At 38.0% G+C, this 26,258-nt stretch overlaps 1 protein-coding gene across 1 annotated transcript in view; it reads left to right on the forward strand.

The window, feature by feature from the left end:
* slco5a1 (solute carrier organic anion transporter family member 5A1) overlaps positions 1-21,413 on the forward strand; it is a 53,084-nt gene extending 31,671 nt beyond the window's left edge. Inside the window, exons 5-10 of the mRNA XM_077244591.1 lie at positions 2,887-3,051; positions 10,157-10,355; positions 13,734-13,893; positions 17,404-17,645; positions 18,130-18,194; positions 18,423-21,413. Of these exons, the coding sequence (XP_077100706.1) occupies positions 2,887-3,051; positions 10,157-10,355; positions 13,734-13,893; positions 17,404-17,645; positions 18,130-18,194; positions 18,423-18,868 (1,277 nt within the window). The 3' untranslated portion in view covers positions 18,869-21,413. The remainder of the gene's footprint in view (positions 1-2,886; positions 3,052-10,156; positions 10,356-13,733; positions 13,894-17,403; positions 17,646-18,129; positions 18,195-18,422) is intronic.
* The last annotated feature ends 4,845 nt before the right edge of the window (positions 21,414-26,258 follow it).

Raw genomic sequence — 26,258 nt, forward strand, 5'->3', positions numbered from 1 at the left:
GGCTTTGTTGGACATGACGAAGCATTAGCTAAAACCTATGGGATTTAAACGGATTGAATCCAGAAGAGCTGTGGAGACACCATGTTTAGGTTTAGCTGTCTTTACTCTGTTAGGACAGTAATCATCTGTTAGTATGGATTACGACTGCTTTGAGAGCTGACTGGTTGAAGAAAGCATGTTGCGTCTGTGACTAAAAGCATTTCATGAAGACTATAGAAATTAGCACATTTTTAGTGGTCAACCGATAAGTTTAAGGGTTTTTATATAAGGGTATCACCTTTTCTTAATTGATAGCCAATTTTATAGATAACCAATATATTGTGAATCAGCCTATATTCTTTTTTTTATATGAAACAAAATCTCTATATATGGTTCATGCTTGTGTCTTTACATTTAGATTACCTTTGTTGTCATGTAATGATAATGTAAAGTTAATTGTTTAAAAAAATTCAAATTTAAGAACACCGTAAAATGTTCATCTTTTGCAAATCTCTGAATGAATATACAGGTCCTTCTCAAAAAATTAGCATATTGTGATAAAGTTCATTATTTTCCATAATGTAATGATAAAAATTAAACTTTCATATATTTTAGATTCATTGCACACCAACTGAAATATTTCAGGTCTTTTATTGTTTTAATACTGATGATTTTGGCATACAGCTCACCTAATCATCTGAATCAACTAATTAACTCTAAACACCTGCAAAAGATTCCTGAGGCTTTTAAAAACTCCCAGCCTGTTTCATTACTCAAAACCGCAATCATGGGTAAGACTGCCGACCTGACTGCTGTCCAGAAGGCCATCATTGACACCCTCAAGCAAGAGGGTAAGACACAGAAAGAAATTTATGAACAAATAGGCTGTTCCCAGAGTGCTGTATCAAGACACCTCAGTGGAGAGTCTGTGGGAAGGAAAAAGTGTGGCAAAAAACGCTGCACAACGAGAAGAGGTGACCGGACCCAGAGGAAGATTGTGGAGAAGGACCGATTCCAGACCTTGGGGGACCTGCGGAAGCAGTGGACTGAGTCTGGAGTAGAAACATCCAGAGCCACCGTGCACAGGCGTGTGCAGGAAATGGGCTACAGGTGCCGCATTCCCCAGGTCAAGCCACTTTTGAACCAGAAACAGCGGCAGAAGCGCCTGACCTGGGCTACAGAGAAGCAGCACTGGACTGTTGCTCAGTTTTGCATGTCATTCGGAAATCAAGGTGCCAGAGTCTGGAGGAAGACTGGGGAGAAGGAAATGCCAAAATGCCTGAAGTCCAGTATCAAGTACCCACAGTCAGTGATGGTCTGGGGTGCCATGTCAGCTGCTGGTGTTGGTCCACTGTGTTTTATCAAGGGCAGGGACAATGCAGCTAGCTATCAGGAGATTTTGGAGCACTTCATGCTTCCATCTGCTGAAAAGCTTTATGGAGATGAAGATTTCATTTTTCAGCACGACCTGGCACCTGCTCACAGTGCCAAAACCACTGGTAAATGGTTTACTGACCATGGCATTACTGTGCTCAATTGGCCTGCCAACTCTCCTGACCTGAACCCCATAGAGAATCTGTGGGATATTGTGAAGAGAAAGTTGAGAGACGCAAGACCCAACACTCTGGATGAGCTTAAGGCCGCTATCGAAGCATCCTGGGCCTCCATAACACCTCAGCAGTGCCACAGGCTGATTGCCTCCATGCCACGCCGCATTGAAGCAGTCATTTCTGCAAAAGGATTCCCGACCAAGTATTGAGTGCATAACTGAACATAATTATTTGAAGGCTGACTTTTTTTTTTGTATTAAAAACACTTCTTTTATTGGTCGGATGAAATATGCTAATTTTTTGAGACAGGAATTTTGTGTTTTCATGAGCTGTATGCCACAATCATCAGTATTAAAACAATAAAAGACCTGAAATATTTCAGTTGGTGTGCAATGAATCTAAAATATATGAAAGTTTAATTTTTATCATTACATTATGGAAAATAATGAACTTTATCACAATATGCTAATTTTTTGAGAAGGACCTGTATATGATAATATGATCAATTATGTTTTGATGCCTAAATTCACTTGTTGACTGTTTTTAGTCTTTAGTGTTTTATTTTAAATGTTTAAATATAAATATAAAAAAACAATTATATTTAAAATATATTATTAGTAATATTGGCCATTTAACGGTTATCAACCATAACATGAAAATAATTATCTACTTATTGATGTTGGCCTGAATTATAATAACTATGCAGGGTTAGTTTACACTAAATGAATTAAATCAATTACTTACCCTCATGTCGCTTCAAAAAGTTCATAAAGAGATCATAAAATCAATCTATATGAATCCAGTCAATCCTTTTATATGATGAACAGATTGAATTTAGGTTTTTTTCACATATAAAAAAATATAAACATCAGCAGACATTAACAGAAGCTCAACCATCCTTGATGTGCGAGTACAAACCTCATTGGTTCTTGCGGAAGCTCAAACGTGCTGCGTAACATGAGAATGAATCTCATTGGTTCCCACATGTCCGTTTACCATATCTGGTGTGTCCATTATATGATGAACAGGCTTTTATTCACATATAAACATTCATCAAAGTGATCGTGTCTATTCAGAAAATTCATATGCATTAGATTTACGATCTCTTTATGAAATTTATGAAGCTTCAAAGTGGTAGTTGCCTAGACTGTCAATGGATGGACAGAATTCTCTCAGATTACATTAAAATATCTTCATTTGTGCTTCAAAGATGAACAATGATCTTAAGGGTTTGGGGTGAGTAATTGACATTTTTGGGTGAACTAATCCTTCAATGTCATCTATAGCCAGGGTATTTGAGCCAGTGTATTTATAGTTGCTGATGCTGTTTTTGCTTGTTGGTTATTTCATTGGACAGAGCTCCCCAAGGCGGCCATAAGGATTCTCAGCAACATGACATTTCTATTCGTGAGTCTGTCCTACACGGCCGAGAGCGCTATTGTCACTGCCTTCATCACCTTCATCCCCAAGTTCATTGAGTCGCAGTTTGGAATCCCTGCCTCCAATGCCAGCATATACACAGGTACACGTTTATCCCGCTTTCAGGATATAAGTAATTAAATCTCTCTTTCTATATTCCCTTTTTTTTCTCCCTAACACTTTTACGTATGGTTTCCTTTCTTGTCATATCACACATTTCACATGATTCACACTCTGTTCATCACATTAAAGAACATGTGTTAAAAATAACGTGTGAAAATGTGATATTTCTTGTCACTGCTGTTTCCACTTATTTTGTAGAGGCATATTTGATTGCTACTATATAAAGCTGTACAACCTTCTTTCAGCGTTTATCACTGGGTTTCAAGATACCATAAAATCCCTTTCTCACTATTTTTATGTTCTTGCTCATCTAAATAAGCCCTCAAAAACATCTTGCCCTCCATCTCCAGACTCAAGATCATTTTTAAGCCATGCATATGTCCAAATATCTCAGCACAGATGCTCTCTCATAAGGTAACTGGAGACTGGCCAGGATCCTTAAACAGAGTAGAGGGCATGATCCACTTCTGTCAGCACGGGTCACTGCTACTTTGATCCAGTACTTCATAAATACTAATGTATATTCCTATAGTATTATATACTAAAATGTCAATGTAAACTAAAAAAAAAATACTTGAAAAATAATCTCTTTTCTTTCAGTAGTGGGTAAAAGTGAAGCCCGGAGGGAATTGGCTTGGGTATTTGTTTTTAATGACCTTACAAGTTTGAATTTGAAATGAAACCATCGAAATATTTATAATATATCTATATATCTTATATTTATAATATATCTATATGAGAAGAACAAAACATTAAACTTGGTAAAGGTATTTATCTGACAAAATTATTGGCAAAAAAGGCAAACTTCAGCTACAGGTTTAATTTTACTATGAAAAAATGCATAGAAAAACAAAAATATATCAGGGAAAAGCATATATTGATTGCAACATAATCAGTTACTAGTATTCTGTTGTTTCTCTTCTGTTTTGCATGTGTTCATAATTTCTTTGTATGACAGCCTGGCTAAAAAATTATGTCTGCACAATTTGGCAGATTTAATTTTGTTATTAAATATAAAACAACTGACTCCAAGCGCAACTACCCAATATGATTATAAAAGCTTTAATTCATTTGCAATAATTTGAATGAAGGGTGCAGATGTCAATAGGCCGGATATCACTTTTGGCTTCTACTGTACATGTAATTTATAGGGCTCTGTAGCAGAATTAAATGTGAACTCAATACCACAATGCAAGTAGTTGTTGTAGTGTTTTTTTTAAATAAAATACTTTTGAGAATAAGTAGCTCACAGCAGTGTCGTGTGTGTGTATCGGCAGTAGCAAGTCCCGTACTTGCTTTGCACTAACAATTAATAACAGCAGAAGCGTAGCAGATCTATTCCACTAAGATCAAACATTCAACAATATCAACATTGTCAGACAAACACTCTGAGAGTTGTCATGACAGAATTTTCAAATATGAATCATAATAATGATGGCTTTGTTCAAATATGAGCAATAATAATAATGATCCTTGCCTTAGGAACCGTAATAACATCTCCATGACCAGTGTCTGTATATAAACTAGCAGAATTCTAATTTCGAGTCATTATTGTGTCCCCTAAGCTTGTTGCCAGGATACAGGGAGAGAAACGAAATAATGGTATGCTTGCTATGTTGACTCTTAACTATGCTTGTGTGTTCTTAGATTATAACAGGAAAACAACTTGTTGGCTAGAGCTGTCAGGACTCTGATAAACTGGGTAGAAATGTATGACATCCCAACAGTCCCTCATGGATAAGGTCTCTCCTTCAAACAGAAGAAAGTAAAACATGCTCTCTGATTTAAACCCGTGCTATATTAACAGCAGATTGATATGCCTGCTGAAGTCAGAGCTTTCACAAAGGCCTGGATGTTTTACACATCAATAGATGCAAGCAGTTTGTCATTTAATGCTGTTTCCTCAGTTATGGCTGCCAAGATTCCCTTCTCCCTGTAAGACTGCAGCTGCAGAATTTAGAGACGGACAGAAGACAGATGGTGTACTATAAAACAGAAAACTGAGGCCAGGGAGCATCAAAACTACATATACACTCCATCTTTCCTACAAATTAATTACAGGAATTTAAGGTGCTATAAATCAAAGAATGATTCAACTGTTCCTAGATCTATAATCCTATGATTAACATTTATTTAATTAGCCATAAAGGTGCAAACACATTAGTGGAATTGCAGTTATATTTCACTAGCAAAAAAGGTCCACTGTTTATTGTCAATAGCACAGAGATGTGTGAAGCATTGCTCACACAGAATTCACTTTCAAATCAAGCAGTTTTCTGTTGGTCAACTTGGCAAATTAACGTGACCAACTTGAAAATTAGCACGTGTTTTCGCCATCACTTAAAACACCTTCAATATCAAACAGTGTAGTGTTAATTTTGTCTATTTTTTAATGTAGACTTTTTCGTTTTTATCCTATTTAGTCAACCTTCTCCTGGCTTTGTTTAGTCAAGTTTTAGTTGACTAAGTGTCAGGGCAAAACTAGCAAAAGTCTAGTTTTAGGGGCTGTTTGCACAACACTTTTTTTCAACTGAAAACGGAAAAAAATGTGTTTGGCCATTCATTTACATGACAATAGAGTTTTAGGGGCCTGAAAATGCGAACGAAAACGAGTTTTAAAATTCACGTTTTTGAAAACGATACCATCGTTATCGTTATCGTCTCCATTTAAACTACAAAAACGTGAATTTGTGAAAATGGTGACGTCATGTGCATGCGTGTTTTGACGAGTACTGTTTATTTTCAAAGTGGCATGGCCATCTACTGGCCTTGCATGCATAATACAACGTTTTTAGTCAATTTCGTGGATAAGTGTGAACGGGAATCTTTTTGACAACTTTGTCGTCTGTACGGAAACCTTTTCTGTTTTTACTACATCGTTGACGTGTAAAAATACAGAGTCAAAAGTCAGTGAAAACTTAAATTGATAATCACTTTTATTTAATTATTATAATCGCAGTGATTTTTATTTAAGAAAAAAAAAATTTTTCATCAGAATTTTTGTACTTTCACTTTTTCGCGTGGTTTATTTTACCTCATCTAGTATACTGATTTATTATAGGCTGTTTATCATATAAATTAACACACTCTCTACATCATGAAAGCTGGTAAAACAAGAAACTTCTTTCACAATCTGAATTGGTGAAATTCCGAATAGTAATTCCAAATTACAAGAATGTTTTTCTATTAAAACAGCAGCAGAAAAGACTTTGTAAGTGCATTTATTCAGCAACCACAATCGCAAACAATATAGTCAAGATGCATGTTTGGATTTATTACAGTTGGTCACAGAAGGTTTGGTTGCAAATTTCGTCACAGCATACAGCACAAGCGGCTTGTGAAGGCACACAGACTTGACTGTATTACACTTTCATTTGAGCAAATTATTTCAATGGAGATCGCTTAACTGTAGCTTACTAGTTTGTCTGTGTTCTCAGATCATCGACATATCTTCCATGGTTTAGAGAGAGTAAAACACGGGGCAGAAAAATGGATCCTTTTTTAAGAGAAAAGTTCTGATTAGGGGATTTAAACTCTTGACATCTGGCAACCCCAAGCTTGTGGAGGCTTGTTTAAAACAGTCTATAAACTAAAAAATAAAACTATATTATTTTGTCTCCTATTTTTCAACAAAGAGAGAGTTTTTGTTTATTTAAAGTACATTTTAAGTCTCTTTTTTTCCGTCAACGATATTGCATGTTGAAATATCCGTTATCATTTAATGACATTGGTGTCGCCTTGTCATCGTCTCGTCGTTTGAGATTGAAAAAAGGTTGTCAACAAACTTTTTTTTGTTAAAGTATTCGTTATTGAAATTAACACTAAAACAATGGCTTGATGTTAAAGCATTTTTTCTTTTTCATTCTCTTGCATCTCACCGTGACTCTGTCCAAAATAGGCCCCTATACCCTCATTCACTATTCCTTACATTACTCCACTAATATAGTTCACTTGAGGGAGTGAATAAAAAAAGAGTGAGCGACTTTGGAAACTGAATGCTCTGGAAAGGCTGCTGCTTTTGCATAGTTTGTGCTTGCTGTTTAATAAGCATTTGAAACTTAACTACTGGTAGCTCCAGTAGTAACGAAAAGATTTTTCTTTAACTCGATCATGAAATATACTTCATTGTCCCAGATAGGGAAATTTGTAATGGACTCCATAGCCAGCATTTCGCCAAAACCTGATACATTAAAAAATGACACAAAATATTCATACACATCATACAGACAAAAATAAATAGACTTCACTAATTCATGTTCAACAGTCTAATTGATACGGTACAAAAGAGTTTTTGAACCTGTTCCGTTTATAACGGAGAGTTCTGTGCCTTCTTCCAGACGTAGGAGTTCATAAGAGCGGTAGAGTACATGAGATGGGTCGCTTTAAATCCTTTATGCCTCATTTAATGTGCATTGCTCGTACAGAGTCTGAATACTAGGATAGTCTTTCAGTCCAATCATTTTCATTGAAGTTCGAACAATATATAGTATCTTTGATTGTCATGTAAAACTGTATAAACATTGATTTAAACAATTTAATGATAATTTCAAAGGTAATTTGTTATGTAGCCACATTAGACCAGCTGTTTAGAAAATGGATGCATGAATGATTCAGCTGCGAGCGCCATCTTCTGGTCACATGTAGGAATTAATTCGGCATGTGACTCTTATAGTACATTATGGTATTTTCTAGCAGTTGAGCATATGTCGGTTGTACATTCGTTATTGTGTTGCATTTTGGGATTGAATGAGTGCACTCGATCCACTATGGTTTCGGACACCGCTACAAATGGCTGTCCCTTCAAATAGTGCCCTATTTAAGAGAATTGGGGATGATATTGGACTGTCTGTGTCTTCAAGTCCACATGACCTCAGACGGCACTAATGACAGCGGTGTGTGTGTGTGTGCAAGAGGGATCTGTCAGTAGGCTGTGGTCATTAACACCCTGCTTTGCTCCAGCTTGTGGCCTACAGGAATAGTTGTGCATGTCCCACGCTGCCCTCCTCCTCAACATACACACGCAGCTCTATGCCAGCTGTGCACGCAGTCTCCCAGGACATCCTCTCAAACTTTCCCTGCTTGAGGCGGGTTTGTGTGAATAGTGCTCGTTTCTTCTTCTCTCATGATAGGGAGGTGTTCCTGACGCACTACTGGCTAAATATAGCCCAAAGGAACATTGTATTGGCTTCACACAGCCATGGTTGTCTCGTGAATGGGTGTTTTTACCACCTTGTCAGGTTGGAAGGGTATGTGTGTTTATCCATGTGTGGGTGTACGAACATTTGTTGGAGTGTAATGAAGTGAGGTCTAATCAGCTTGAAGCTAAGTGGCATGGATTTTCATTCTTGTTTATGCTGGTTAGCCGGTGTACTTCCTGATGATGTTGGCTGATCAAGTAAGCCCCGCTTGTTCAGCTTTGAGCTCAAAGTTTATCTGGTTAGCACGATCCAGTTAGCACCTGATGTCGCAACTACACCATCTGGGAAATGTATTCATTGAAAACCTTTCAAAAGTAGCTGTGCATTCTGACCGTTTTTTTATAGAAATACCATTATATACCATTTTAGATAGTTTAGTTTTACCAGTGCAGTTGTATCTGTTATCACTATGCTAAGATAGTAGGTTAAAGTCACCAACCATGAAATCAAATTTGACAATTCTTTTTTTTTTTTATGGAATTTTGCAGAATTTGTTATAAATGATTTATCTGTTTACATCGTTTTTTTATTATTGATCATGTGCCCTCAAACTAACTTTCCCTCCTCATGCAGTGACATCTCTTTTCTTTTCTGATGGTGTTTACTGGAGCGAGGGCGGGTCAACCTGTCACTCACATGAGATTGACCAATAGCAAACCACAATGATCCAACGATCCAATCAATTCCCGATGTACAGAATCAACTCCCGTCCTATATTTGTTGTTGTTTGAGAACCTGTTTCACTCTGATGTGTCACATTAGGGAAGGAAAGACTATCGCAACTTCCTTTCGCGGCAACTTTAAACCGTTAGCAAGGAATAGCCTTTATAAATAGCTAATATTTAATGATGTTGTCATTTTTAGGTAGCGCTATACTAAGCTTAAACTAAGCTGTTAACTTACTGACTGAAATCAACATATTTTAATTTGACCCTTTTTAGCTTCTGTAATATAATATGCAATAAAAAATATGTCATTAAAACATTTTCGGCATGAATATTGAATATGATTAAATACACTTCCTTTTGCCATTATATAAGTGCTTTTATGAGGAGCTCGCTCTTGAGCGTGCTGAAAGCAGACGTGTGCTTGCCTTGCCCACCGAATGGATTTACACAGTGACCTCAGACTGCCGGCAGTCAGCTTTGACTTTCAAATCCCAAGCTGTGATGCCAGCACATGTGCCATGCTGATGGAAGCTGCTCTGCCTCGCTGTTATTCTGCCAGTCTGTGATATCTATCTTTCGTTCTTAGTCACTCAATATTTTTTTGCTATTTTTTTTCCTGCTTCAGTCTTAAGTCTAAAATGTACAGCCACATGGTAATAGCATTATGAGCATTTTTGTTCTTTTTCATTCAGGTCCTGTGAATTCTGCTCAGGATGTTCACATTCCTTCAGGTCTTTGTGTCAACTTCCACCAATAGAAATGTTGACATTCCTTTATTGAGTTGCATTGTCACATTTTGCTTCTCTACTTATGAAGATTTTTATTTGTCTTCTCCATTTATAATAATAGAGCATGTTTATTCCACCCAAAATATTATATATACACACTACCGTTCAAAAGTTTGCTTCATAAGTGACAGTAAAGACTTTAATAATGTTAGAAAAAATCCATAAAAAAAATGCTGTTCCTTTTGAACATTTTATTCATCAAAGAATCCTGAAAAAAAATGTCATGGTTAACACAAAAAAGCAGCACAACTGTTTTCAACATTGATAGGAAATAATAAGAAATGTTTCTTGAGCTCCAAATCTGCATATTAGAATGAGTTCTGTTCTGATAAACGTGGACATATTGATGTGTTCATTCAAGTCTGATATGTATTGTGATATGTGGCTTTCTGGACAAGCATTACGACTGATCTCTCTTCTTTTTCTTTCAGGGGTCATTATTGTGCCCAGTGCAGGCGTGGGCATTGTACTGGGCGGCTACATCATAAAGAAACTTAAGCTTGGAGCTCGCGAGTCGGCCAAGCTGGCCATGATCTGCAGTGGGGTGTCTCTTCTGTGCTTCTCCACCCTCTTCATCGTGGGCTGTGAGAGCATAAACCTGGGTGGCATCAATATCCCTTATACCACCGGGTAAGTGAATCTAGGCTTGGGCGGTATCCAAATTTTGATACCGTCAAACCTCCTCCCTATTTTACCGGGGTATACGGTATTACCGTGACTAATTAAAAATTATGACATAAGGCTCAGACAGCGTCACCAAACTGTTGGCTTGTGTCTACACCGTTCAGAAACTGAATACCAGATCGGGCATAAAAAAACCCCCAAAAAAATCAAGGCCAACCCGTGCACGTTGTGTCTGATCCCGGCTGACGGCATTAAATGTAATATGAGCTGGAGCCCTATTTAGACTAGACTATTTTTAATACGTGGGCCGTTATAATATGGTGGCGCCAAATAATTGTTTAACCCAGGTGCTGAAGGGGTGGTAGATATAAATACTATTTATAAATGAGCAAAAATGGGACAATTAATAATATTTAATTATTTGAATCATGACAATTGTATTCATTTTATTAATTCATTTAAATTAAATTAACAAGCAACAAGAAAGAAGTGCATTTGTAAATCCGGTGACACGCGTCCATTGATTTTTATTAATACAACTTTTCTGTCAGTGCTGCAAAGATTAAGTTGACGATCGCCATCACCTAGTGTACGCGCATATATAGAGAGAAATGCAAATCATGGATTACATAATCAGAAGGTATAGGCTAGCCTTTTTCTTTTCGTTTTGAATTGTTTCGTTTAAAGAAATTGATGATTGATATCTCCGTAGTGAACGCGCGTATAGAGAGAAATGCACATCATGGATTAATCAGAGAGTATGCTGCCTATATTTCTTTTCCTTTTGAATTGTTTCGTTTCAAGAAATTGACGAATCGCCATCTCCATAGTGAACGATAGAGAGAAATGCACATCATGGATTAAATAATCAGAGAGTAGGCTATCCTATTTCTTTTCGTTTTGAATAGTTTCGTTTAATTTGATGATCGCCATTTCCGTATGAAGGCGCATAGAGAGAAATGCACATCATGGATTAAATAATCAGCGAGGGGCCTATTTCTTTTCGTTTTGAATTGTTTCGTTTAATGAAATTTCAAGCTTTATTTAGATATCTGTCATGTCTGTTAGACATACACTGAGTTTCGGTTAATTTATGATGAGATTTCAATGCAAGTGACCGTGGCGCGCCAGCGAACGATCATGTCATGATTATGTTGTCTGCTATATTTGATTCTTATTTATTATTGGTTGATAAAAAAAAATATTATAATTAGGATACAATTTATACAAAACGAAATTCACTTTAAAGAAAGGCCTTTTACAAAATGAAACTTAATTAAGTGGTCAATGTCTGACTCCCGATGCATCCCATCTTACTAGTGCTCTTCAGTTTTCATTATCAACGTAAAAAAAAATAACATTATAATATTTTAACAAATATAAACTTATGCGCTTATTTAATGAACTCGGGGCAAAATGCATCCTCGCAGCAGTGAGTGGGTGGTTGTTTCGGAGATGCGACATTAGGTTAGAGGTGTTTCCATCTCTCGCGGTCACCTTTTTTATTGCAACATTTACAAATTGCCTCGTCAGTATTTACCGCCTCTCCCTTCCGTCTCTCTCTCTCTCCTCCACACTGTCACTTGATGACAACTACATAAGCATTTTTAGGCATTGAATAAATTATATTTATTTATTATATATAAGTGCCGGTAATGACGGTATTGAAACTGATACCGTTGCTATTTTAAGACCCCGCGGTATACGATATTACCGAAATACCGCCCAACCCTAAGTGAATCCACAGGCATTAAAGCCTTTCAGTGTAAGGTTTGAGGTATACTGCATGGATATGGGTATCCTATTTATGTTTTGTGGTATCAATTATAATGGGGTTTCACAAACATTAAAATACTATAAACAATGTAAGAGGCATATGCAGAACAGCAGGTGCAAGGGCAGTTTCTTGCATCATTGCACATTTTCAATGCCCTTACATATGTCTACACGTATGGTCTGGTCAGCTAACAAATCCTACACAAATTATTCTCTCCTTACAATTCTGTCTGTTTGTCTGTCACATATTATTTTTCATTTATTTGAAGAAACTATAACTCATTTTTAATAACTACTTTTTATACCAAATCCATCTGAAAACAAAAAATGTTTTTTTAACTAAGAAACTATAGTATATAGTGTCACTATATAGCGTGTCACTCAACACGCTCTGTTGAGTGACACGAGTTGATTTCTATGGCTGAAGTCTGCAGTAGTAGGTTTGCACGGCCCTGACTAGCGAGACAGTGTGTTTGAGGAACACATGGCATTAAAGTGTGAGGCTCTTTCAACAGATAGAGCTTCCCTGTGAGACACAGGTGTAGAAATACAAAGCATTTGTGCTCAGTCAATTCTCACATTCCACATCCGTCCAAACATTTGTGTTTCTTTTCGCTAATCTTCTCAAGGTTAGCCTTTCTCAAAGTGACAGTATCTCCTATGGTTAAAGGAGACTCACATGCACATTCAGAAGTGCTTATTTATCATTTATTCATTTATTAACCACAGCTACTTCAGCTCGGGTGACCTTGACGAGAAAACTGCTTCTGTTAACTGAAGCTTAAAGGAATCATTTTCCCACATATTTAATTCACTCGTGTCAATGTCATTTTAAACCCATAAGACTTTCTTTCTTCTATGGAACACAAAATGTAGAACTGGCCATACTTATCCATTTACTATAAAATCAAAGAGGATCTGAGCTGCCAAGCTTCAAAATGACAAACAAAAGCACCATGTTATCCCCTTAAATCCTGTACGGATGAGAGCGGACTATTACGGTGTCTAGTTTTGGACACCTGGATTTCATTCTGTTCATCCTGCTGGCTGTGTTATGCCATGATTCATCCCCTCATTCTGCTGTAGATCTGTGAGGATAATGTAAAGTCAACCAGAGCTGTTGCTGTGTTTAATGTGGGAAAGAGCTGTTTGAATTTGCCTGACATTCCCACAGCATTAAAATAACTGTTTATACAGTATCTCTATTTATTTAACTGTCTTGTCTCTTTCCTTCTTACTCTCTTTTATCCACTAAGGGAGATGAGAGTTTATATATATATATATATATATATATATATATATATATATATATATATATATATATATATATACTGGGAGTTTATATATATATAATATTTATATATATATATATATATATATATATATATATATATACACACACACACAATACATGAATGCAGTTTATACATTCTATCATTGGCTTATGCATAAATACAATGCTTAGGGTTGTCACATAGACAAGTGTGATTTCTCAGAACACAAGGTGTTGTGTTGTATGTTATTCCAAACATTGCCTACAGCAGCTAATATTATGCATTTTATTCCCAAACTAACAGCTCTGTCCGTCCTCTGCTTGTTTTTCTTCAGGCCGACACTGACCCTGACCCACAGAAACCTGACGGGAGGCTGTAATGTGAACTGTGGCTGTCGGATCAACGAGTATGCTCCTGTTTGTGGCTCCGATGGCATCACATATTTCAACCCCTGTCTGGCGGGATGCAGCACGGTTGGCAATGGCAGCACTGGGGTGAGCCAGACTTCATGTTTTTCTGGAGGTGGTCTGTATTTTAAGGACAGCACAAACCTTTTTAGCTCAAGATTTAACACCGCAAACATCGATAATACATCTTAATCATCTATTCTATTTTCTGTCTTCCATTGCAGCTATTTCTATTAACATGTAAACATCTTAACTCATTATAATTGCCTCCTGATCTGGATCATTGATGCAGCTTCCCTTCTATGGACCCTTTTCACATTTCCGGGTTTCTCAGAAACGAAAAGGCATTATAATTGGCCAAACTTCTATAGTGGTGAATTAGAGACTACATTAAATATATATATTTTTGTGTTCCTGTTTGTGCAAATAGCAAACAAACAAAAAAAAACTGTCCATAATAGTTTTCACAACTTTCAAAAAGAGGAGAAAAATAGAGATTGATAACGGCAGTCAGAAGAGAGTAAGACGTCAATTTGTCCGTCAATCCGACAGCCGCTGTATTAGAAACCCCCTTACAGCAGCGCTAACTAGTTTTTCCTTTTATTTGATGAAAAAAAAAATATACAAAATATAGTGTTGTAATGTACATAAAAAAATATTTTAAATGAAAGTATAAAAAACATCCTATTTAAAAAAAAAACAGATTTGAAAGCTAGTTGGTTTCAGCATGTGTAATTTTAATGCATAAAAAAAGTTTAAATTGCAGATTCAATGTTGAATTTTAAATTGTTATATTTTTAAGAGTGAAATGAAGGTGTTTAATTTAACACTGTTTTCCTTAAAGGGGACCTATTATGCAAAATTCACTTTTGCATGGTGTTTGGACATAAATGTGTGATGGCAGTGTGTGTACACAACCACCCTGCAGTGATAAAAATCCACCCACTCCTTTTTTTAAACGAGAATGTCTCCCAAGCGTTGTCGGTGTTGTGTAGCTGCATGTATTAATCCACATAGCTCTGTTTATTTACTGGAGCGATAGGCCTAACATTATTGATCATGGCAGTAATGAAAGTGAGAGTGCGCACTTTTGTGATGCGGTTGCGGGTGAAATAATAGCCCATCCGCGCATCTCTAGTTCATAGGAGTTGTTTTACGGATATACAGTTTACTAGTTTATTAAGCACCCCATGAAAAGGTGTGTATAATATTTGTTTACTGTTAGTTGTAACTAGTGTTTTTTGTACTTCGCTGTGTATGTTGATAATAATGAAAGGGAGAGAGTTTATGGATAATACTTTAATGCGGACTTCTTTTAACATTACAGTGTTTATTCAGCTCTTACAGTGATTTTCTAGAGTGAAATTGATGCTTCATCTTTTGTGTGATGTACAATAAACTTCATTGACCTCATCAGTATATTTTTACAACATTCGGACGCGGTCCGCTACAACATGCTTGTACTAATAGTGGATAAAAGGAAGATGGAAAACAAGTTATAACCGTAATTAAACTAGACTATACAGGTCCTTCTCAAAAAATTAGCATATTGTGATAAAGTTCATTATTTTCCATAATGTAATGATATCAAAAAATTAGCATATCACGAAAAGGGTCTCTAAACGAGCTATTAACCTAATCATCTGAATCAACTAATTAACTCTAAACACCTGCAAAAGATTCCAGAGGCTTTTAAAAACTCCCAGCCTGTTTCATTACTCAAAACCGCAATCATGGGTAAGACTGCCGACCTGACTGCTGTCCAGAAGGCCATCATTGACACCCCCAAGCAAGAGGGTAAGACACAGAAAGAAATTTCTGAACAAATAGGCTGTTCCCAGAGTGCTGTATCAAGACACCTCAGTGGGAAGTCTGTGGGAAGGAAAAAGTGTGGCAAAAAACGCTGCACAACGAAAAGAGGTGACCGGACCCTGAGGAAGATTGTGAAGAAGGACCGATTCCAGACCTTGGGGAACCTGCGGAAGCAGTGGACTGAGTCTGGAGTAGAAACATCCAGAGCCACCGTGCACAGGCGTGTGCAGGAAATGGGCTACAGGTGCCGCATTCCCCAGGTCAAGCCACTTTTGAACCAGAAACAGCGGCAGAAGCGCCTGACCTGGGCTACAGAGAAGCAGCACTGGACTGTTGCTCAGTGGTCCAAAGTACTTTTTTCGGATGAAAGCAAATTTTGCATGTAATTTGGAAATCAAGGTGCCAGAGTCTGGAGGAAGACTGGAGAGAAGGAAATGGCAAAATGCCTGAAGTCCAGTATCAAGTACCCACAGTCAGTGATGGTCTGGGGTGCCATGTCAGCTGCTGGTGTTGGTCCACTGTGTTTTATCAAGGGCAGGGTCAATGCAGCTAGCTATCAGGAGATTTTGGAGCACTTCATGCTTCCATCTGCTGAAAAGCTTTATGGAGATGAAGATTTCATTTTTCAGCACAACCTGGCACCTGCTCACAGTGCCAAAACCACTGGTAAATGGTTTACTGACCATGGTATTACTGTGCTCAATTGGCCTGCCAACTCTCCTGACCTGAACCCCATAGAGAATCTGTGGGATATTGTGAAGAGAAAGTTGAGAGACGCAAGACCCAACACTCTGGATGAGCTTAAGGCCGCTATCGAAGCATCCTGGGCCTCCATAACACCTCAGCAGTGCCACAGGCTGATTGCCTCCATGCCACGCCGCATTGAAGCAGTCATTTCTGCAAAAGGATTCCCGACCAAGTATTGAGTGCATAACTGAACATAATTATTTGAAGGCTGACTTTTTTTTTTGTATTAAAAACACTTCTTTTATGGGTCGGATGAAATATGCTAATTTTTTGAGATAGGAATTTTGGGTTTTCATGAGCTGTATGCCAAAATCATCAGTATTAAAAGAATAAAAGACCTGAAATATTTCAGTTGGTGTGCAATGAATCTAAAATATATGAAAGTTTAATTTTTATCATTACATTATGGAAAATAATGAACTTTATCACAATATGCTTATTTTTTGAGAAGGACCTGTAGCTGTTCAGTCTCCATAGAGCATATATTATCTGGCTCTGTGGGCATTATTGTCCGACTCCGGGTCGAAATGAACACGGCTACTGAGAGTTTTTGTTTTGATATTATCATTCCTTGAGATGAGAGATTGTCCTGACACACGTCCTGCGAGCTCGTGAGGCTCCGCCCTCTGGGCCGGCAGCAGCTGCTCATTTGCATTTAAAGGGATACACACGAAAACGGTGCGTTTTTCTGAGCCTCAAAAAGTGACAATTTAAACATGCTGTAGAAAATGATCTGTTGGGTATTTTGAGCTAAAACTGCACATACACACTCTGGGGACATCAGAGACTTATTTTACATCTTGTGAAAAGGGGCATAATAGGTCCCCTTTAATTAATCTCAGAAATTAATATATGTCATGGTCACCATGATTTTACCAAATAAGACAAGTTCATGATCAACATTTCTGTCTGAAAATGTTGTCCTAGCCATACCCATAACCCTAAAATGAATAACACTGATGCAAAGCACCTCACGCTGGTTGTAAGCCTAAACTTGACATAAACTGTAAACTCTTGTGTTGTTGTGTTTTGATGTAGATAAGAAACTACACGGACTGTGCATGCGTGCAGAGCAGACAGGTCATCACCCCTCCCACCAGCGGCCAAGGCAACCAGCTGCAGCTGGTCATAGTGAAGACGTACCTGAACGAGAACGGATTCGCTGTGTCGGGGAAGTGTGATCGCACCTGCAACACGCTCATCCCCTTCCTCATCTTCCTCTTCATCGTTACGCTCATCACAGCTTGTGCACAGCCCTCCGCCATTATCGTCACTCTCAGGTAGGAAACAGTAACTAATGTATATAGCTACTAAAACACTTTTTGAAATGTTTAAATATGTATTATTCAACTGTCTGAGAAAGAAGTCTCTTATGCTCACCAAGGCTTTTATTTGATCAAAAATATCACAATTTAAAATAATAGTTTTCTTTAATATAATTTTAAAATTGTAATTTATTTCAGGGATGTCAAAGCCTTTAGCATAATTACTTAAGTCACATGATGCTTCAGAATTAATTCTAATATTTTTTGCTGCTCAAATATTTCTTATCAATATTGAAAATGGTTATAAATGGCTTAATACTTTTGTGGAAACTGATACATTTTATTTAAAGGTAATATTAACTACATGTACTTCCTATAGATTTAGGAATGTAATTATGCATAATTTATAGTTAATACTATAGTAATCTATACATAAGGGATTTGAATAACACTATGCAATTGGTAGTACACGACACAATAAAATCATTTTCTGTTGCAGGTCAGTAGAAGAGCAAGAAAGACCGTTTGCTTTAGGAATGCAGTTTGTGCTGCTAAGAACTCTGGGTAAGTCAAAATGATTTATTTTTGCAAGGAATGCAAAGATTTCAATATTAACTGTCATGAAATCCATCAGCCTTGTTTATCCCGGCAGCAGAGCAGTTCATACAGCAACTCCTATTCTAAACTTTCTTAAAATACAGCATAAAATTGAAAGCTTGAGTGAATCCCCAAGGAAAAATCTATTTAATTGAATTCATTAACCATAATTCTCCTCTTCTTCCATGTCTGCAGCCTACATTCCCACGCCCATCTACTTTGGGGCGGTGATCGACACCACCTGTATGCTCTGGCAGCAGGACTGCGGCATTCACGGCTCTTGCTGGGAGTACGACGTCACTTCCTTCCGCTTTGTCTACTTCGGCCTGGCTGCCAGCCTCAAGTTTGTGGGCTTCGTGTTCATCTTCCTCACCTGGTACTCCATTAAATACAAAGAGGATCGGCTGAAGCGCTGGCAGCAGCATCTGCCTCCTCTGGGCACCGTCAGTGAGCTCATCTGTCACGCGGGAGGCCACAAGAGCCACGCTCGCACCCGCTCCTGCCCTGTTTTCACACCCCGTCCCGAACCCCCTGAGCAGCCCGCTCTTAACCGCGGACACTGCAGCCAGAGCTGTCCCGGAAACAGCCTCAAAGCAATAACCCCACCCGCCCGCTCAATGCAGGAAATTAATCACATTTGAGGACGCGTGCCCCGACATCTGCCTCCATGTGCCTTCCTGTCAGGTGTCCTCCTCCAAAAGGCAAGGCCAAAGTACGCCTGTTTTTCGTCCCGCGCGGCTTTCAGGGGCTTTCTGCTCTCACCGATCTCAATGTCACAGCAAATACACGTCACGTAAAAATCATAGAGTATTTGCTGTAGAAGCGTATGGAAGACATCTCATGGTGCTAAATGGGGAAGAGGGAGGACATTTCTCTGTCTCCAATCTTGGATGACAAGATGATTATATCAAAGACGTACCACAAGCACAAATAGAAATCAGTTCTATGCAACACCGTATAGCATTAAAGCCTGCAGGCAGTGTATTCTCATCACTCCACAACAGCAGAACATCGCATATGGTCTTTCTGAACAAATCTTTGACGAATTTACATCGCAATGGTGTTAACTCCCTTCTGGCTAGTTTGGAGGGGTTGGTTATCGTGATTTGGGTGTTATTCAAGGAACTGGAGCATTCAGCCTCCTCCAGACAGATCACACAGTGCTGTATGTGAATTCAGTGCCTCAAATTGCCCTGTCAGCAGTGAGGTCTGCTGGGTAACTGGCTGAGCACTGAGTGGACTGATAAATGCATTTGGAGGAGGACTGAAACCTCATCTTCTCATTCTTCATTTTCATAATCATACTCTCTGTTTAGTGATTGACTCTAAGACTCAATGTCGATATGTGTTTTGATGCATACTGTTGTGGGATCAGATGTTAGCAGACATGTTCAGTGGTCCAATATAAGGTCTCAAAAATGTCAGTTTGTTTAGACCAATTTGATGGATTTTTTGGTGTATTCATATCAGTTTTGTTTTTTGAAGTGTGAACAGCAAAAAACATGATGTTTACAAACCACATTCACATCTAGTTTGAAATCTGATTCAAAACTGATTTCCTCAGTCTGAACGGTCAGACATGGAATGACAAATCGAATGTGTATGTTTTTTAGGTTTTATTTGTTGTCTTTCCACTCTTAAGGCCTGTACACTCCAAGAACGACAACTATAAAGATAACAACTGTATTAGCATTCACACCAACGGATCATTCGTTTTTTCTAAGCGTGAGCTGCAATTATGTATTTGCCGCTTTAAATACTCAAGCACATTAAAGTCAGACGGATTCTGATTAGCTGTCAATATTTTTGTTCATCAGCTGAAAAAAAAAAAGCATTCTGAAAGTGATCTGTGTCCTCATTGTGGTGTGGAATTAAAATGCTTATCAATTTTAGAGTATTAAAGCTATATTATTATAGTTATCGTCCTTGGTGTGAACGGCCCTTTGCACTCAGTAGGAGAGTTTCTTGGCATCGTGTAGAAACACCAAACATTGACTACAAATCAAACCTGTCATTCCTAAAGGTCAGATTTGAAAACGAAACCGGATTTGTGTGCTGTGTGAACAAAGCGAGTCAAATTCAGATTCAAATGAGGAAGACTCCATCGACCACTCATGCCGCTGCCGCGTTCAAGTACCTAAGCATGTCTGAGCAGTTTTAGCGATAGCATTCGTAAAGCCATAGCAGAATCCGAATGGATTCTCAGCTTCGGTTCAGGAGCTGCCGACTTATATGAGCATGTGCTCCGGCTGAAGCGTGGTCCTCAAGCAACAACTATATACACAATTCAACTTCTGCCTAATAATATGCAAACCTCAGATTTTCAGTACTTTGTGATGGGTTTATAATGCTAGTTTGGCAGTTCATTAGAAATATAGCATTTAGATCAATACAGTACAGAAGTCATGAATTATTTAGCCATGTGCACTGATTTACATAGGCTACGTATTATTAGGTTTAGTTATGATTTATGAGGGACTAACATGGTAGTTAAATAAATGCTTAGCATGCAAACAAAAACCCAGAAAAATTTAGACTGTGCTGTATTAATTCCATCCTGTAACAAATCTCCACTTTAAAATTATTTTTTTTAAGCTGTACTGCATTATCACAATCTCAGAACCACATTACGAGTACATGCTTTTCCGAGACCTCTAGAATGTTTATTGTCAGTGTTTTTCATTTTAAAAAAAATCAGTTAGAATGTGGCTTTTAAAACGAAGATGGTTAAATCAAGCCCTGCAATTATTTGAATGTGAAATAGGTGTACAGTGGTGAGAGAAAGTCTGTGAGCTGCTCAAAATCAATAAACATGAAGTAATTCTACAAATAAACTGACTGCAACCTTGTTGTAATGTGTTAGTTGGTCATGTAGTAGCTCCAAGACAGCCTAAAATATCAATGAGATCAAGTATAAACATAAAAAATACTACATATTTACTACATTGCAGGACTCCGTCAGTATCCTGTAATGTTTTTTTTTCTGCTGTGTAATCAAAATATTGAATGTGTTGGTTTCTCTGCAGGGCTGATTTCAGATCAGTGTAAAGGCAAGCTATGTTTGTCCATCTCCATACTCATGGACAGATGATCTGAACTCCCACATGTGAACTCTTCATCCAGACAGTTACTTTCTTTCTTCAATATGTTGACATGTATTTATTGAAATAAAAGATTTTAAGAGAAGTGGCCATATCTATCTGTCTGTCATGTATAAGGAAATACTTTTTTTTTCTTGATAAACTAGGCTTTGTCTTCCAGTAGACAGTGGCGCCACCTACAGTACAGTTCACCCTATGACCACGACTTAACACTCCTTTATAATGCTGAGAGAAATATCAAGAGTTAGAAAAAGACAGTGTGAAAAGAGTTAAAGGTATAGTTCACCCAAAAATAAATCCAATATTTCCTCACCCTTCATGTTGAACATAAAAAAAGATTATTTTTTTTAAAGTTGGTAACCACAGTTGACGGTAGCCACGGACTTTCATAGTATTTTTTTTTCCTTTTATCGAAGTCAATGGCTACCATCAATTGTTTGATTACCAACATTCTTCAAAATATCTTTTGTGTTCAAAAGAAAAAGGTTGTTTAACACCTTGAGGGTAAGTGATGACAAAACTTTCATTTTGGGGTAAACTATACCTTTAATCTTTCTTTACATCTTTTCATTTGAAGGGGGGGTGGGGGTCTAAGAAAATGTTATTAGGTGCATTAACATCAATATGCTGCATTTATTGCATTTTAAAAAATGTAATCTCATTTTACCTTACAGACTATACATTTAGGTCAGATTGTAAACTGTACAGTTAAGCGTGTTATCAATTTCTCTGAACAGCTTTATTACCTTATCAGCATTTTTTTTTACATTTTTATAAGTGTATTTTAATTTTTATATATATATATATATATATATATATATATATACACACACTCACCTAAAGGATTATTAGGAACACCTGTTCAATTTCTCAATGCAATTATCTAATCAACCAATCACATGCCAGTTGCTTCAATGCATTTAGGTGTGTGGTCCTGGTCAAGACAATCTCCTGAACTCCAAACTGAATGTCAGAATGGGAAAGAAAGGTGATTTAAGCAATTTTGAGCGTGACATGGTTATTGGTGCCAGACGAGCCGGTCTGAGTATTTCACAATCTGCTCAGTTACTGGTATTTTCACGCACAACCATTTCTAGGGTTTACAAAGAATGGTGTGAAAGGTGAAAAACATCCAGTATGCGGCAGTCCTGTGGGCGAAAACGCCTTGTTGATGCTAGAGGTCAGAGGAGAATGGTCCGGCTGATTCAAGCTGATAAAAGAGCAACTTTGACTGAAATAACCACTCATTACAACCGAGGTATGCAGCAAAGCATTTGTGGAGCCACAACACGCACAACCTTGAGGCGGATGGGCTACAACAGCAGAAGACCCCACCGGGTACCACTCATCTCCACTACAAATAAGAAAAAGAGGCTACAATTTGCAAGAGCTCAACAAAATTGGACAGTTGAAGACTGGAAAAATGTTGCCTGGTCTGATGAGTCTTGATTTCTGTTGAGACATTCAGATGGTAGAGTCAGAATTTGGCGTAAACAGAATGAGAACATGGATCCATTATGCCTTGTTACCACTGTGCAGGCTGGTGGTGGTGGTGTAATGGTGTCGGGGATGTTTTCTTGGCACACTTTAGGCCCCTTAGTGCCAATTGGGCATCGTTTAAATGCCACGGTAGGGCTGGACGATTTTGGCTAAAATCATAATCGCGATTAATCGAACAAGTTACCTCGATTACGATTATTGAACGATTATTTAAAATAAATTATTTCTCATGTGTCACTGGCAAAGCTTATACTGTAAATATTCACGTTTTTTTTATGAAAGAATGCATAATCCTATCTTTGTGATTCTAAAATAAGGAAACACACAGATAGCTTTTAATGCTTACTTATTAAATATTTCAAACAATTGAATCAAACAAAGCATACAATGCTTGAAATAAAAACGTCTTATAAAAAAGTAATTAAGTTTTAATGTAAAAAGAAAGTTTCCTAAAAATGTAGAAAATAGTTATTTTTGTAAACAAAATAAATTATTGTAAATATTGCCATCTTAAACGTAAAATATAACTTGTATAAAACTAAAAAAACTAATCCTTTTCATTTTGTGTAGAATTTGGAAATGCTTGTGTTATCGAAACCTGCTTTGTGGAGTGGAGGCACGTGTTGCTGGGCGTTTGTCAGTCTCTCTCTTTTTTCGCGTGTTTCTTTGGTACAAGCGGCTCCTGTTGCTGAGTTGACTCAGTGTTTGAGTTCCCTTTCACACAGAGATTCCGGAAAATACACGGATAAAGTGGCCCGGGATTTGACCCGGATTCGTTTGACTTTGGTTCATTCACACTGCCAGTGATTTTCCGGAATCAACAGAGTGCGTTCACACAGACACACACAACCCGCAAAGACACGTGATTGGTGCCAGCGGCGTCTATAGTTTGCTTATGAGCTGCGATTTCTCTCGAGAAACCACGCTTGTGCATTTTTTTTCTCTGATTCGATCATAAACTAGCGCATTACGAACCGTTTCACGCTGGCGAACGATCCCGGCTTAGCGCCATCATTACGACACGGCATTGATTATGGTTTTTGTTCACACAGCGCGCGTTCCGGGACTGAACACGGAAATGTTACTATGTCCCCAACCTGCATCAATCCCGGGTCGTGTTTGCAGAAGGTGTTTGTTCTGGCAATTTCCAGGGATCAACGCGCTGTGTGAAAGGGAAAGTACATTAACACACAGTGTGCGGAAATATTAATAGGATTAAAAATTCGAAATAACCGACATTGTAAAATTACGTCGGTTCTAGGCTCTGAATTTCGGTTTCGATTATTTTTCGATTAGTCATCCAGCCCTATGCCACCGCCTACCTGAGCATTGTTTCTGACCACCATGTACCCATCCTCTGATGGCTACTTCCAGCAGGATAATGTCACAAAGCTCGAATCATTTCAAATTGGTTTCTTGAACATGACAATGAGTTCACTGAACTAAAATGGCCGCCACAGTCACCAGATCTCAACCCAATAGAGCATCTTTGGGATGTGGTGGAACGGGAGCTTCATGCCCTGGATGTGCATCCCACAAATCTCCATCAACTGCAAGATGCTATCCTATCAATATGGGCCAACATTTCTAAAGAATGATTTCAGCACCTTGTTGAATCAATGCCACGTAGAATTAAGGCAGTTCTGAAGGCGAAAGGGGCCAAACACAGTATTAGTATGGTGTTCCTAATAATCCTTTAGGTGAGAGAGTGTGTGTGTGTTTATATATATATATATATATATATATATATATATATATTTTTTTTTTTTTTTTTTTTTTTTTTGTGCTGTCAATTGATTTAATAAAAATTACTAATCACATTTTTCTGTGATTAATCGCACCTAACTTGTACTTATAACGCAAAGGTTACACGTTCGGGTCGCAGTACCGGCAGGAATGAAGGTGGGGGGAGTGAATGAACAGATCTCTCTTCCACTCTCATTACCCACAACTGAGCAAGACACCTAACCTCCAATCGCTCCCCGGGCACCACAGAAAAAAATGGCTTCCCGCTGCTCCGAGTGTGTTCACAGTGTTTACACTTGGATGGGTAAAATGCACCATGGGACACCATACTTGGCTACACGTCACGTCACTTTTACTCTTTTTGAAAGAAGGTCAGTATCACCGATATTAAATACTGCTACTGATGTCTTTATGAAATTGATTTTCTCTCAAATTCAGCCATTAATTATATCCATTCAGCAAGCATTACAGTATAATTGAAAGCTATCAATTTAAACATTTATTAGTAGGGCTGGGTATTGACACAAAATTCGATTCGATTTCGATTCACAAGCTTGCAATTATTTTGATTATTTTGGTTATTTGCTTGATTATTTTGGATGTCAGGTACAATACATATTTTCTCAAGGAAAATAAATCTCTTAACTAATTATTAGTGTAAACTATGGGAGTCAGTTGTAGCCTATAGGCTTCATTAGCCTACTATAATATTGGAGGTAAAAATTAACTGATTTAAAAACACTTAAATTACACTTTTATTTATTTTTATACTAAGTTTTATGAAATATAAACATTTAAATGGTGGCTGTCATAAAAACTTCAGATTTATTCAAACATGCATTAAAGGAGAACCCAGGGCAATTTTTAAGTTAATCTTGATCGTTATACCTTTGTGAGTACTGTCTAAAGAAAAAAAAACGAACCGGATTGGTGCTTGCAACACGGAGCTGTTCCCGCAAATGCCCAGAGCTCCCACTCAGCTAAAACGGCAGTTATGGGGGCATGTACATAAAGAGTGTCTTTGTGCCTTTTAACAGACACAAAATGCAATTAAATGTCTGTCCAACATGAACAGGGCCCTTACATGTAAACAAGGTGCGTTTAGCAACTTAGCCATTGTTTAAATTCACCTAAATAGTGTTTTAGACGGCTAGCTGTAGTCTTGCGCGGAAGTCCCGTGGGAACTCCGTTGTAGCCAAAGGTAAATAGCAGTGTGCAGGTAAAGAAGAAGAAATGGTTTGCGTTTGTGCCGTACAAGGATGACTACACAGACACAGCACAGCACCCAAATTGAAGGATAGATAAAGTTTACATTACCTCCACAGTGGTTGCACACGTCTTCGTCCATGGAATCTCTTTTTTCTTCAACCGGCCCCGCTGTGTTGTGTCTGTGTAGTCATCCTTGTCAAAGTGTTCGCTGCAAATGCGGTAATCTTTAGCACGTACTTGTATGGGAGTTTGCGCATCACGTTGAAGTACAACTAGCCACAACTGCAGAATCTTGAGGTCATGGAAAGGAAGACGATGAAAATAAGTTCTTGTATTTTCACATTCTGTTGCCATAATTCGGAACGGCACAAACGCGAACCATTTCTTCTTCACTTGTGAGCAACTCCGATCATCACTCTTCACACACTACGCTCCTCCCACCTGCACACTGCTATTTCTCTCTCACGCGCGATCA

This window comes from Siphateles boraxobius, unplaced genomic scaffold, assembly GCF_051911475.1.
Source record: "Siphateles boraxobius isolate OS27281-9 unplaced genomic scaffold, OSU_SipBor_1 26, whole genome shotgun sequence".
NCBI classification, from domain to species: domain Eukaryota; kingdom Metazoa; phylum Chordata; class Actinopteri; order Cypriniformes; family Leuciscidae; genus Siphateles; species Siphateles boraxobius.